Source organism: Coturnix japonica, chromosome 3 (genome assembly GCF_054131305.1).
Source record: "Coturnix japonica strain WE chromosome 3, WE-NBRP24, whole genome shotgun sequence".
Classification (NCBI taxonomy): domain Eukaryota; kingdom Metazoa; phylum Chordata; class Aves; order Galliformes; family Phasianidae; genus Coturnix; species Coturnix japonica.
In genome coordinates this window covers 88,063,603-88,078,758 of record NC_140665.1, presented here as the reverse complement: position 1 = coordinate 88,078,758, position 15,156 = coordinate 88,063,603, and the positions used below count along the sequence as shown (strand labels likewise).

The window sequence follows — 15,156 nt, the reverse complement described above, 5'->3', positions numbered from 1 at the left end:
TCATAGCTATAAAATATTAATTATATTAATTATGTTGACATTAAAATTGTATTGGTTAAACAATATGTTTGCAATCAAGGAGTTCAACTCTGGGAAAGTGATGTGTATTTTCTGTTGAAGAAATCTAACAGTGAGTGACACTGTATTTTTTAATGATGCAAAATCATTTGAGAGTTTAAAACATCCCATAAATCATCTTCTAACTAAGGAATATAAATTCATATATTATTTCTTCAATTATTAATATCTATATGTTCTCTTGGAGCTTATCGCTATGAAATTCAGTAACGTTCTTTCCACTAGAATTATTCATGATAAATTCTGAATGACTGAGACATGCAGTCAACAAATGTGGAATATTCAGAAGTGTATTTCAGAAAGCCCAAGCACATATTCCACTGAAAGCTAAGAGAGTTAAAGCACGAGGGGAAAATAAGACAAACATTGCTGACGAGGGAAATAAGGTGAGCAAAAAAGAGAATGGACAAAGGCATACACAGCAGATAAATCAGTGAAGTCATTGCTTTGAGCAGGGATAAAAAAAGTCTAAAAACAAGTATAAAAGGAAGTGATCACAAAAGACAAAATTAAAAATGGGGAGAAAATTGCAGGTGCTAATAAGGATAAAAAATAACAGATTTTATACATACAAGAGGGACGAGAGGTCAGTGAGAGAGACTGTATTCTCAGTATGTGATTGCAAGAGGAAGTCAGTGACAGATGAGGCAGAGACTGCTGGGAGGCTGAATGCTTCCTTTCCCTCGGCATGCTCTCCAAAGAGACCAAAGGGAAAATGCCAGAAACAGAGAAGTGTCCTGGAGGCAGAATCTGAAAAATTAATGAAACAAAGGCTGTGATAGCAGAACAGGTTAAAAATGAAAGAGAAAATAGGGCAGCTAAATAGTAGGTTCCAGCTCTGGTGTCCTCTTTCCCAGCTTTCTGAAAGATTTCAGTAATAACTTTTCAACACTCAGAGACTCTGAGGTCTATAGTATATGAGATAAATATGAGGTATATGGGTTTACTAGCTGAAGAAGACTCTAGTATTTTAAGGTTTTACAAGAGACAGTATTTGAAAGGTTTTATGAGAATTGTCCACACAGTCATAGCTTTGTTAATCCAAGCACAGGCAAAAAACCAAATACAGGATTGTAAATACATGGACAACAAACTGTACGAATTGTGAAAGAGTGGTCAAAAGCTGAATCAGAAGTACCTAGCCTAACTGATTTCCTTTGAAAAGTGCTGTGTTCCTTATTCCATCTGTGTCAGTCCCACCCTTAAAATATGCAACTGTTCATTTCTCTTGTAATTCTACAAGCAAAGACACTAAGAATAGATACATGAAAAAACTAAAGTCCATTTCACAATGTTATCTGAATATCTAAATTGCAAATAGTTAGTATAACAACATCATGCCAGATCCAGCAGCTGACTGGCTGGCATTGATTTCCATTGCGGTTATGCCCTTCCAGTGGGACCTGAATCCTGAGTAATATCTTACATTCTCGTATACTTTAAAAAAAAATGTGAAAAAAGCGTAAAGCCATTAAAAAAAATTACAAGTGACAAGAAATCATGCTGACTATTTATTTTCACCTTTGATTAATAATTTGTACCTTAAAATTCTTAGGGTTGTATTTATATGCAAAGTTTAAACAACAGTCCAAATCAGAATAGATGTAGTCATTATTCTGTTGCCTTCCTCCCTGGTTCCCAGACTACTGAAAATTTTAAAGGTCTGAATTGAAAGGTACTATTAATTATCTTGATGGACCAGAGGCTTTGCAGAGGGGTTTAGGTATATTGGAGCATTGGACCATCAGCAACAGCATGAAATTTAACAAGAATGACTACTAGATTTTGGGATGGAGTAATGCCGAACACAGGTGCAGACTGGGAGATAACTGCCTGGAGGGTGGCTCAGGAGAAACGGACCTGGGAGTGTTAATAGACAGCAGGCTCAATATGAGCCGACCGTAGGCCTGGGCAGCCAAGAAGGCAAGCTGTATTTTGAGGTGCATTAAACACCAATCAAAAACCAGCCAATCAAAAGAAGTGATTCTGCCACTATAATTAGTGTTGGTACAACCTCAGTTTGAACACTGTGTACAGTTATAGGCTCCTCAATATAAAAAAGAAGTTAGGGTCCTTGGAAGTGTCCAGAGAATGACAAGGCTGCTAAAAGGATTTGAAGTCATGTTCTGTGGGGAGAGGCTGGCGACACTTGGTTTAGCTAGTCTGGTAAGGGGAGATTGAGAGGCAAACTCATTACTCTCTGCAAATGCTTGAGAAGGAGTGAAGAAAGAGGTGCTTATCTTTTCTACCTCTTATTAGTGACAGGGTGTGTGATAATTGCTCAAAGCTGTGCAAGGGAGTTTCAGACCAGACATTAGAAAAGGCTTACTTATTGATAGTTAGACACTGAAAGAGGCTTTCTAGACAGGTGGTCATTGCCCTGTCCCTGTCCATGTTTAAGAGTCATTTGGATAATGCTCTTAATGATATGTTTTAAATTTGTGGCAGCCCCATAGTAGTCCAGCAGCTGGACTCAGTGACATTTACAGATCCCTTCCAAATACAACTATTCCGTTCTGTTCTGTTGCATTTTGTACTGTTCTAAGTTATGATAAGAGAAAGAAATGAAATCTTGGGGATTCTTGAGGCTAAGCCTACTCCCATCTATGGAAATAAAGATCAAGAATTTATGAAAATATCACTTAAAGATACTGACATTAAAGAAGCTACAGTAAGGGTAATATACATCATAAGGAAAAAAGATGGAAGTCAAGACAAGAAGGCATGACACATCCACTCAATAAATGTTACTTCTTAAATTGCATTGAATTGATGTACAGGTTTCTAAAACCAGGCCATGATCCATACATATATTTCAGAGTTGCAACCTGCTGTGCGCCTTAGTGAAACAGGTTCCTCTGTCACCATGCAGCCATTTCCCTGGGCACTACAGCACCTTGAAATTCCAGTTCTCAAGAACTTCCTGCCTTCTCTCAGAGTTCCTTGTAGATGGTTTGGATATGCATCTCCTGAATTTTAATGTATATTATCACATACTGTGGTGCTGAAGTACTGCAAAGGGATGGGGTGTGGAGTTGAGATCAGTTCACATGGCTTCCTCTCTGCTCTGCATTACCCCTCATGTTCTTCCCCAGCTCCAGCATGAGCTCCCCTGCAAAGGCTGCCCCACAGGCTGCAGCTTCTTCCAGGGCACATCCCCATGCTGTGCCATGCTGTGCCATGCTGTGATGTTTGAAGCACCTCCTCCCCTCTACATTTCCTGACCTTGCTGGGTGTAGGGTTGTTTTTTGTACTCTTCTCTAACACTGCAGCGCACATGTTTTACACTCTATTAAATATGCTTTCCAAGAGGTACTGCCATCTTGGCTGCAGGACAGCTGAACATTGTGGTGCGGTCATTGGAGCCAGCTGAAATCAGCCTCACCTCGCAGAGTGGCCTTGCAGGCCCTGATGCCATGTAATCTAGTCAACATTCCCCAAACCCAAATGAGGATGACAGGAATCTATCTAGATGGAGGAACTCTGTATTTTTTGATAGTGTGAATGGAAGGAGGATGAAATCTAATTTAGACACGCTGCATTAGACTCTAAAGAGAACTAGAGTTCCTGCAAAGAAAGAGGTGTCTGCAACTCAAAGAAGGTCTCTCAAAACAAGTTTTCCAACATGGATACCCATTTTTTTGTGGCTTTGCATGATCCCCAAGTGTGTGTGCCAGGCAGACTGAACCAGCTGTCCTATGAGCAGGTACCTTAAAATTTATGTAAGGCTGTGGCTAAGTTAGGCAACCAGATAAAATTGACTGCTTGTTATCTATGTAGCAGTTTAGTAATTGTGATATGTAACTGCTGGGATGCCACAGTGAGATGCAGACACCAAAGAAGCCTTCTAGTCCTCCATAGAACTCTCTGTATTGGAAATATATGGATTTGACAGATAGGGATTTTTGTTCAGTGAACAAGGAACTGGTTGTGAAATCATGTCCAGAGAGTGGTGGTCAGTGGCCCAGTGTCCAAAAGGAGACAAAAAAGTGTGATGAGTGGTGTCCGCCAGGGCTCAGAACTGGGACTGGTACTCTTTAACATCTTCATCAGGGATATTGATATTAGGATTGAGTGCACACTGAGTTTGCAGATGACACCAAGCTGTGTGGTGCAGTCAGCACACCTGGAGGACAGGAGGCCATCCAGAGAGACCTAGACAGGCTCGAGCAGTGGGCCCTGCTGAAACTGATGAGTTTCAACAGACGCAAGTGCAGGATCTTGCACCTGGGTGATAGCAATCCCCATTGGGAGGTAATCCTGCCTCTCTACTCTGCACTGGTGACATGTCTCTGGGAATGCTGTGTTCAGATGTAATCACGTTAAAGGGTAGGAAAATATAATGTAAAAGGAGACATAAGTAGCTTGGTATAAAAAGCTAGAAAAAGCAGTAGAAATGTCACAAAACTACTTAATCAGAGGAAAAAGGCTAAAAAGCTATTCAGCAAATAAGTAATTTTTGTGTGCTGTCACTAAGTGTAGTGATAGGGGTTAAAACAAGGGAGACCACATTCAGGAAACACAGTCATGCAACTGATAAACTGGTGACTGACTACTGTGGTGGAAGAGCAAAACTCTAAGGTGCTACTTACGTTACGGTGTATTAACATGACCGAAGAAGAAAGTGTACTAAGCTTTGAAGAGTTTCTCCTTCTGTACTGACAAACAATTTTATTATTTTACTTTATTTTTTTATGTGAGAACACTTCCAACATTGGCTATAAAAACTGTTAGATTTTGTTGCACTGGTGAGCATTCATTCCCATTTATTTAGCCTCATAACGTATAATGAAGAATTGAGAATTTAAGAGCAATTCATCATTTGTAATAACAACAAACAATATTATTAAGAATGAAGTCATATTTTCATTCATATTTCCAGTCATTTTTCACTCAAACTTATATTTACTGTAAACAGTCAAAACCTTAGTGAATAGTACAGAATTACGAAGCACTGCTTTCTACCTGATTGTTGTATTGTTGGCTAATAGGTAGGATAAATCTGCTGCTTTGTTGTTGGCTTTTTTTTTTTTTTACTTTTATTTTTTTAACTAAATTTCTCAACCTTAAAAAAGAGCAAAATAAGAAGAAAATAAAAAATAAAACCCACACAATTGTATGTGTTCTGTAACTGCTGTGCTGGCACATATATGATGTGACCCTTATCAATAATAATCGTTTACCACTTCACAGGTTTTGTAAGTCTTCTTCACCTTGTTCATTATTGTCTAATAAGTATTGTAATTTGAAAACAAGTTTTGAGAACAGCAGCTAATTATGGTGTGGAATTTAGAATAAATGACTAAATGATGTGTGTTATACAATCTGACCTAGAGAAATCTGTAGAATAATAAATTAATTTGCATACTTTATTTTTGCACAGTGTTTATGGCTGTCCTTTGGCAAAAAAACGAAAAACGCAAGATAAGCAACCCCAAGAACCAGCTCCCAAAAGAAAACCTTTTGTGGTTAAAGCAGACAACTCTTCTGTAGATGAGTGTTACGAAACTGATGGAACAGAGGAGATGGATGAAAAGGAAGAAGAAGAGGAAGAGGAGGATGAAGAAGAGGAGGAATATTCTGATGACAATGATGATCAAGGTGATGAGGAGGAGGATGATGAGGAGATAGATCGAGAAGAAGAAGAGGAGATTGAAGAGGAAGAAGAGGAGGATGAAGAGGAAGGTGAAGATGTGGAGGATGAAGAGGAGGAGGAAGAAGAGGAGGAGGAGGAGGAGGAGGAGGAGGAAGAACGTGGTAATAATCAGAGTATTAGTAAAAAGTAAACACTGTGTTTTCTGGGTTAATCTTCTAGTGTGGTGTGTGAGGATTTGGCTGTGCAATTCTCATTAAAGCTAATGGAAGTCATGCAGTTAAATCTCTCTGCTCCACACTGAAAATATACCCCACTGTGTTCTCTTAACATTTATTTTAATAAGTCTGTCTTCCGAATATTTTTTAATACACCAGCACTCACATTTCAAACAAGGAGGGTGGAGGTATGTTTGTGCAAAAAAATACTTGCATATAATATAATTTTAGTAGTGGATTAATGCATGCATTTACCAGGAGAATATTTACAAAGGTACAAGCAAAGCATCAGCTACAGCTGGATGCCTGCACTGATTGTTTGCAAGTGTTTTTGCTGGATCTGCTTATATAATGTCTATGACTGCCCACATAAAACCTGTCACAAGTTTTCAGGTATTATTTTCTGAGCAAAAATGGGTCTCTTCCCTTTGAAATTTTTCCCCACATTTCCCAGCCCCACCCTCTGCCAGGAAACTTTTCAGAATTAACTGTAACTATATACTTTGGTTCTTTGAGACTTGGATGCTGTGTACTTTAGTTGATTGTACTGAAACTACAGAAAGAGAGGGAGGTTTACATCAAGTTCTTCTAAAATTTATATCTATTAGTTATGATACCTTGGCATTAATGCCCATTAGACATACAGGTCACTGGTAGTAACCAAATTACTGTAGTAGTAATGTGATTAACCGATTCAGCTTTCTCTTTTTTTGGGATTTTGGACTCTATATAACCAGTGTTTTCAAAATATATGATCAGTGTTTTACTCACGAGTCCATATGCTGATGACAGACATCATAATGCACTGGGGTGAAATTAAAGAATCATGCAAAAATTAATGAGCTATCTAAAAAATATTTTGTTCCCATTTCCAGGGAACACGTTTTTGGTTGGGTAGATTCACCTTTCTAACCAATAAAAATATAAGAAAAGCTTTCAGCACTCCTCAGTTGGATTCCTCTTAGGAACCAGGTATGAAAGTTGTATGACTTTTGTTTCAGCATTCTGTAAGGTCAGATCTTAAATCTCATAAAAAGACTTTGGAAGTATTCTTTCCACTTGGGCAAGATGGTGGCCAGCTGGGTGACTATTAGTATTTTGTAAGATATCTCAACCTGTAGCATTTCCTCAGTTACTTAAATTTGCAAACAGAATTGGAACATATATAGCCAGTCTTCACAGCTAAGTGAGTTTGATGCAATAAGGAAGCCAATTCATTTTGCAGTGAACTCTGCTGGATGAGACGCTGTGATAGATCAGTCTGATGTGCAACTGCTATTGTTTTCCTGATGGGCAGATGCAGGAAGTTGAGCAGTTTCTTGAAGAAATAATGGTTACTGAGCTTGCTGGTACTTAGGGTATGGTGCAACTGCTTCTATGGTTTCAGCTATCATGAGAAACTCTGAATCTACACTATCAAAAATGATATAAGAAAAAAAAAAGCAAAACTCAAGAGCTCAAAAAAATTGCTTTTGGCAAGCCAGCAGACTTGATACTCAGCATATGAATACTATCATTATGGAACACAGTGGTTTACGTATTCCAACACAGTCATGCATGCAGTTAGCCATCCTAATCAACCAAAAATGGCTGACGTTGCTCTTTGACTGCTTTCCTTCCATGTATAGTAGGCTGTGGTTAAGAATAGCAAGAATATTACAGAGGTGCTAGCTGCTTTGCATATTACTTGGAATTAAAACTCACACAGGTCAAGTTTTTCTTAGGATCACGTATTATTCCAGTAATAACACATAAATTTGCTGATCTCTACAAACATCTCTGTATATTAGTACTTTGACAAATATTAGTCATTAGGAAAAAAAGATTCATAAAATGTGAAAAAATGATAATATAATTTTATAAGAAAAGTATTATAAGATATTCTGAGAGTAAACATAGTAATCACTATATGGACAAACTTAGAGATATCAAATAATCAGATAAAAGATAGAGTTAGCATCAATTCGTGAGGAAGGTAATTCGGGGTTCCTAATAGCTAGGCTGAAGAGTGTAGGTGACAAACAGTTTGTTCTTGTTAAGGTATAGAAGCTAATTAATAAACCAGAATTTTTTAGATAGTTTCTTTCTTATTAATTTTGAAAGGGATCTTGATGTTTCACTTTCTTCTGCTCATAGCATACAAAAAACTGGTAGAATTTGGACTGTTGATTTTCCAGGGAAATAAAGCGTAAGATTAGGGATTCTGAAAACACATAGACTGAATATAGCACCTTCCTTTGTCTGTTGAGTAGATAAGAAAATTAGGCCTGTCAGTTCCTAAGTGAGTTGTCTGAATCAGTCACTACTTGGTACAGTGTAGTAAACTGCCATCCACCTTTTAAGATACCATAGCAGAAAGTCTCAATGTATCTTACTGTTCCTTTGCATAGAAACAAAATGCAATTTTATGCAACAAAACTTTGCAACTTGTGCTGTAGATTATAGCAGTTCAGAAAACTTCCGTAAGTATTGTCTAAGAGAAGAAAAAGGTTAAAAGCTAATAATATAAGTATTGATGATAGAATTCCATCAGTAGGTATAGGACTAGTAGCCAGCCATGAGTGGGGAAAAAAAAAAAAAAAAAAAAAGGAAAGTTATTTTACCATTCCATAGGAAAAGTGCAATCTTCTGATAGAAACTGTTGATCTTGGGAGGCTCAACTGGCATCTTATTGCTCTATTTTTTCGTTAAAGTAAAGTGAATTTTGTAAAGTGATGAAATCACATCTTCCTATCCTTGTCATTGAAAAACTAAAGAACTTGAAAAATAAGAAAATATCCGAAAGCACTAAACACTCTTACAAATCTCAAAATACCAATTTTTTATTTTTTTTTAATTCAAATAATCTTTTAGATGTGAGGCCCAAATTCTTTGGTCGTATTTCTCTATATAATCCATGGAATCAAAATTAATTCTTAAAATTTTCTAGCGGTGGCCAACATATCATCTTTCAGTTTCCATTAAATGCATTCAGTGTCTTTGTAAAACATCTGTATGTCTGTGAATGGCTGTTCATTGAGCTCCACCACTAAAGGGAAGATGAATCTTTCCAATCCCTCATATTCAAGGAAAAAAAGGGCAAACAGATATCCTTTGTTAAGATAGGCAAATCTGTAAGCTGTAATACAAATGGGAAATAAACATATGAAAGAGTAAGAGAAAAAGCTGATTTTGGAGTGCCCCTTCTTTGTGATGGTAACTATTGAAACTTTGGATTGAAATCTGGAGGGCACATTTGATTTTCAAGGCAAATGGAAGTTCTTCCTCCTGAGATGAGCTCACTTCAGGTAGTTGGGTCCCAAAGACTGTTTCATAAAGCTTTTCTATTATAGAAAGAAATCTCCGCTGGAGGAGCTTCCGGAACAGATGTTCCAAGGCACCAGTTAGTCCATATCACATGAAGACATTCAAGATGGCTTGTATTCCAGGTATTTCATAATCCACCAGGGACAGGAGGAGTCAGACTTAGGGACAGGAGGAGTCAGACTTATTCTAGGTCTAAAGACACTTGATTCATCAATCAAATCCATTTCATAAATGGTAGGAAAAAAAAAATTAATACAACTTACCTGGAAGTGAAATGTTAGGATGTATTAACTTTTTAGACTATCCCTTACATTTTCTAATCAACTCAAGTTAGTTGGCATACAGAATATAGCAATATGTGATACAGTACCTAGTTTATCAGGTGAAATACAGATGTAAAAGGAGCTGTAAAACACAAGTAGTGTAAATTTGAGGAGATAAAATTGTTTTTTTTTTTTCTTTTGTTTTATTTTATTTCTTTAATGAAGCCTAGCACAAGAAATTAGAGAGAGGTGGTGTAGCAGGTTTCACATTTCTTTTCAAATTATGGAATTAATTTTAACAGTGTAGTAGAATGTTCCATTTTTCTTCCACTTGCATGAGCTAGACATGACAGATACACAGGCACTCATAATTTGAAATCAGTGTTATTACTGTAGTTAATGCTTCCTCTGTCTTCTGCTACCTTCATCAGATTGCTTCTGCAGTTCTTATGTATGTCCCTTCAAACAAGGGGAGACACAAACACCAGTCATGCGCTGAGGAAGTTGTGGTAGCGTATAGCTTTCCAACTGTCCTTGCAACTGAAGACACTTGACATCTTGATAAAATAAAGATGACAGCTCCGTATTATCAAGATGGCCTGTCCAGCCTTCTGGTCATTAATCATTTAATATTTAAACTGTTGTCAGGAAAGTGGTTATCTGTTTAGCAAACATTATGTTCAGAATTAAACAGCACAGAGAGCTGGACTTATCATGTACCTCATAGGCAAAACATCTAATAGAAGAAAATTGTAGCTTTAAGTGAAGAGGCCAGAAACCACCATTTCACTGTTTGGAAAGATGTGCCTGGTTAGAAGTACTTTTTCTAGGGCCAAGGAAGAATTAATAAATACCTAACAACCTCAAGAAGGTAAGCAGATATTAACCATCTGCTAATAGACTCTACTGCTATATCATTTCATCTCCTTTATTAAAGAAGATACCTTGTACTTAGGATGTCTCACAAATAACAAAGAACAGAAAATAAAGAAGAAGAAAAAAGAAAGAGCTGCAACTGAAAGTCATTAATTCTAGCTGTCATGTTGATTTCCTCTAAATAAGTAGTTAAAGTTGCCTTAATGATCTAGTTATGAAGGACACAAGCATGGAAGTGGTTGGGTCAGGCAACCACATAAGACTATTTTCATTGTTGTCTTCTTTCTCCATTGAAGATACAAATGTAGACTAGAATTTGATCTTATGTTTGGCAGTTTATATTATTTCATGTGGAGACATTCAGATCAGATGTTTTCTCTGAAAATTTTGATTGAAAATAATATAATTAAGAGATTTGGAACAGATAGCTCAAAGCTGAAAAGTGGGTAACTCCAGTTCTTGTGGAAAAGATTTTAATCTCTTTATTTTAGTTCTTGTATATTTGCAGTTGTTTGGTTGGTGAATTGCTTTAATATGGCTGCTATGCTAGTATAGTACATTTTGCTTGTTGCTCTGCTCAGGGTGTTTACTCTTTGCTGCTGATAAGAGAGTATGATAAGGCATTCTTTAAGTGTTATTTTTACTTCTCTTGAGTGATATAGGGCCTGTGACTGAACTTGTCTGCACAAGAATAAATAAAGAATAAGCTCTCACCTTTTAGCAGTCAGTCATTTGAAAGTTAGGAATGTACTTTAGTTCTTTTCTGATATTGGGATTTGCATATTTAGCTCCTTTCTTTACAAATAAAAGGCCTTAAATGAGATGTGAACTTTCTGATCCTTCAAGAGCAAATGATTCAATTATTGCTTTATGCAGTGTAGGAAAATCATTCACCTTTGATGAGACAGATTACAAATCTATGCCATAAACAACTTCTGTTGACATAAGCAGAAATTCTGTAAAGGATCTTAGGGAGTCTGAACTAAAGGCTGTATTAAGAGCATCACACAAAACATTTAGCAGCACATCTGATTTTAATGCTGTTTTGTTCTGAATTTGTTTTTGCTGTGCATGGGGTTGCTTACTTGTATTTTTAATACATAGACTCTTTCCTTCATTGTTACCTGAATTTGAGTTGTTGTGACTACTGTAATGTCATTTCAAGGCTTATATGCGACTAAACCTTTATCTAATCTTGCTAGAGATGTTGATCTGTAAAGGAACCATTTATCTCAGCAGTGATGCTTAGGTTTCTCAAATATTACAGTCCTCAAGAAAAGGCTGCATAGAGGCTGACTTTTCTGTATCTCTCTTACATCCTTCTGTCTGCAAATAAATGCAGAGTGGATCCTTGACATCCCCTTTTTTGTTATCTTGCAGAATGATGTAGTAAAAATTAATTATTTCTGAAATTAAGTGGGTCGGAGAAGAGATTCAGAGTGAAAAGTACTATAGCCTTGGAACTGTATTTCTAGTCTTTCTCAGATTCTCAATAAACAGTTAATTTCCAGTTATCTTTTACTTTTGGCACAACTGTGTCAAGAAGCTAGATGCTTATGTTGTTTCTTTCTTTTAAGAGCCACTAGTGTACTCAGTATGGATGGTATTTGCTCCTATATTTGCAAACAAAATCATTTGATGTTGCTGTATAAAGTCTCACATGTGGGACATAGCACTTTGGGAAACATACCCACAGGTTGTGCAAAAATGAATTCTTTATGTTCTCTTTGAAATCCTTTGTCCTTCACAGTGCTGCTTCAATGGTACAATTTTCCAAACTTTACTATGTCTCAGAGACTACTGACCCTGTGTGAATCCTTCTTGATGCTGCAGATGTAAGGATTCTTAAAAAATAAGTTTCACTTGGTGAGTGTTATAGGTTATTGTTTACCTCTTGTATTTAGATTGTAGCACTGAAGACAAACTTTAATCATCATAGTCATTCACTTTTCCTGCCACACTTACAGTATTTGTCCCAAGAGTGAACACGTGGTAATTTTTCACACTGAAAAGTAGAGAACCTCATTTGTTTTTTATAGGTGTAAATTTTCCACTATAATATGTCCTCCAGGAGATTAAAAAAATGAAATAAAAGTCCATACTGGACTGATCATTTCTTCTGATGCATATCTGTTTCATGAATAAATTTTGCAGTCCTGGCAAATTCCTCAGTTGCCACAGATAACATAGTCCTTTTATATAATGGGAGATTCTTCTCTGATTTAATTTATTCTATGGATAGTCTGTGAGAGGAACCTGTTGGAGCTACAGTTAGCTAGCTGGACAGAAAGGATGGTCAAGTTACTTAGAAGGCAAAGAGGACTAATGTGGAGAAAGATGGCACCTAAAGTACTTTGGTAAAGAATGTAAAATAGTAGTTAGGAAGGACCATGGATGTGGGGATGGAGTTGACTTGCTTTTTTCACTGTTATTATCATAATCCTCAGAATTATTTGGAACAGAGCAACTTCACACAGAAAGTGCTGAAAGTAGTCAGTTAGTAATATTAAGTGCGTCAAGAATTCATAATGCCAGAGATGCTGGGTTTTTTATTATGTTATTTCCAAGGAGCCCATAGCAGATGCTATATGCTCTGTGCACTAAATGTTCCTGTTTTAAAAGAAACTTGCATTGGATCTACGAGAGGAAGTTGTGCTAGCTAACAGAATTGACAGTTCCGGACTTAACGTGAGTTGATTAGGTGTATATTTATGTTATCCCAAAAACATGGTTTTGCAGGCTATGTTGTTAATAGGAAGTGTTAGTAATAGTATTGTTGTGACACTAAAGAAACTTCATGGGAGATCTGCATTTACAGTTTAAAAAAAAAAACAAAAAAGCAAGAAATCATATCTACATTTTTTTTCCTTGCTAGATGTGCATAAATGAAAGCAATAGGTGTAAAGTCTGTGTAGCATGATTCTGATGGACTGACATAAGATCAGGCAGCTGAGTTGAGTGTAAGAAGTGAAGCACCACGTTTTCTTCTTTTCCAACACAGAAAGTTAGCAGTTAAGCCAGAGACTGCTTTGGATAAGCATTACTCTTAAGCACTCTGCTTAAGAACTTCTGTCACAGCTCCAAAAAAATTTCAAGAACTGTAGCAAACCAAAGAATGTCATACTTCTGGGAAAGCAGGACATTATGTGTTTCTTTCTTGCTCCAGGAACACTCTAACCATATTATGAACTGACTGCTTAATATACAAAAACAGTCCTGGGAGCAGAGATCAGAAACACCATTTTTTCCTTGTAGGTGAGTGCCCTTGTATACTAAGTACAATGAAGGCAGTACATTTTTGCATGACCCAAATAACTTGAAAGTCATGTAGTTCTCTTGTGTTTTCTGCTTCCTAGTCAGTTTGTATTGAGTCTTCTAATATGGTGACTAACATACTTTTTTAGTGCATTTGATATTGTACCTGTTCTAAGTTGGAGAGCTTTTACTCTTAGTTCCTTAATAACCGTAATACTAAACAGTGGGGTTTTTTTTTGTTTTGCTTTTTGTTTTGTTTTTTTTTTCCTTCTGTGAGATAAGTGGGGGTTGAACAAGAGAGGTAAGGAAGGAAAGAGTTCTTCCTTCAACTGTAACTTAAAGCAAGCCAATCAAAGCAACAGCTTATGGTAAAGCCTTATTCTATCTGCTGTGTATCAGACAAATTGTTTTTTTGGGGGGAACTCATGTATGAAAACAGCCAGTATCTAAAATTCTTCAAGGCTTAAATGGACATAGGTGCAGTTTCTTAAGACTGGAGTTATTTGGGGGGAATTAGAAGCAGTGCCTTCAACAGCTGATATGTATTTGCGGTGTTTGGGTTCAGAGTTCAGGTGTGTCCTAGGTTTAAATTTCGAACTTAGAAGTAATTGTATCACCAAGAGAAATGGAAATGTGACTATACCTATACAAGTCACATGAGAATTTCCATTTGAAAATGGTGTAAAAATATCTGCTACTATTCATAATAATTTGTTAAGTGTTTCCAGCTGGAATGCCAATTAAATGGAATGATGAGAGGTATTGCTCCAAAAGCCAAAGGATCTTACTCAGAAACAGAAACAACAACAACAAAAAAATCAACTGTAAAAGGAAGTAAAGGACTTACACAGGAAAAAAAGATTTCAGGAAAGCATAAATAAATTATTAGGAAACTGTCATGGGAGTAAAGTGGAGAGTAAGTGAAACATGTTAAAATTCCTTCCTGGAACAGCAAGAAATGAGGAAGACATGGAGGCAGCAGTCTAGATTCTGCACTGTGCAGAATCATTAAAATAAGCTGTAAGAAGCATGGGTCATTTTACAGTATAGTGGATCAGGATCAGGGTTAGACAAAATATCCACACTCACATGGAGCCCATTCTATTGTAACATTTTTCCTTTCATTTTTCTGCAGTTCATGATGTGATGTAATGTAACATCTGTTGTAGCAGTGTGACTTTATACCATATTGATAGCATTTTATACCATTGATATTAGAATTATGATGAGAGAAATGCAGTATGTTTTTAAAAGCATATAAAATGAGTAAGTGTTGATTCCCTGAGACTATTTATTAATCACATGGAAAACCAAGATTATTCGACTTAACTTGATCTTTGGAACAGTGATGAGCCAAAATTACTGATTAATTAGAAATAGACAACTAGAAGAAATAATAATGTGTTCATAAAATGAACTAATGGAGTAGCATGGAGCCACATCAAGAGAGGATCAGGTTGGGTGCTAGGAAAAGGTTCTTTGCCTGACAGTGATTGGGCACTGGAATGGTTTTGCTAGGGCAGTGGTCATGGGCCGTTACAAGTGGTGTCCCCCAGGGGTTAGTTCT

At 36.8% G+C, this 15,156-nt stretch overlaps 1 protein-coding gene across 41 annotated transcripts in view; it reads left to right on the top strand.

Annotated features, from left to right (window-relative positions):
• MYT1L (myelin transcription factor 1 like) overlaps nt 1-15,156 on the top strand; it is a 274,007-nt gene that overhangs the window by 173,697 nt on the left and 85,154 nt on the right. For 39 of the 41 annotated variants that reach the window (XR_014944905.1, XR_014944904.1, XR_014944906.1 and 36 more), the window contains one exon: nt 5,462-5,835. Coding sequence is in view for 36 of the 41 variants with exons in the window: in XM_085543910.1 (XP_085400036.1) it covers nt 5,462-5,835 (374 nt within the window). In the remaining 5 variants the exon portion in view is untranslated. Of the gene's footprint in view, nt 1-5,461; nt 5,836-6,734; nt 6,862-15,156 lie in introns of those variants that run through there. The other 2 variants (XM_085543925.1, XM_015859372.3) reach the window with 1 other exon arrangement.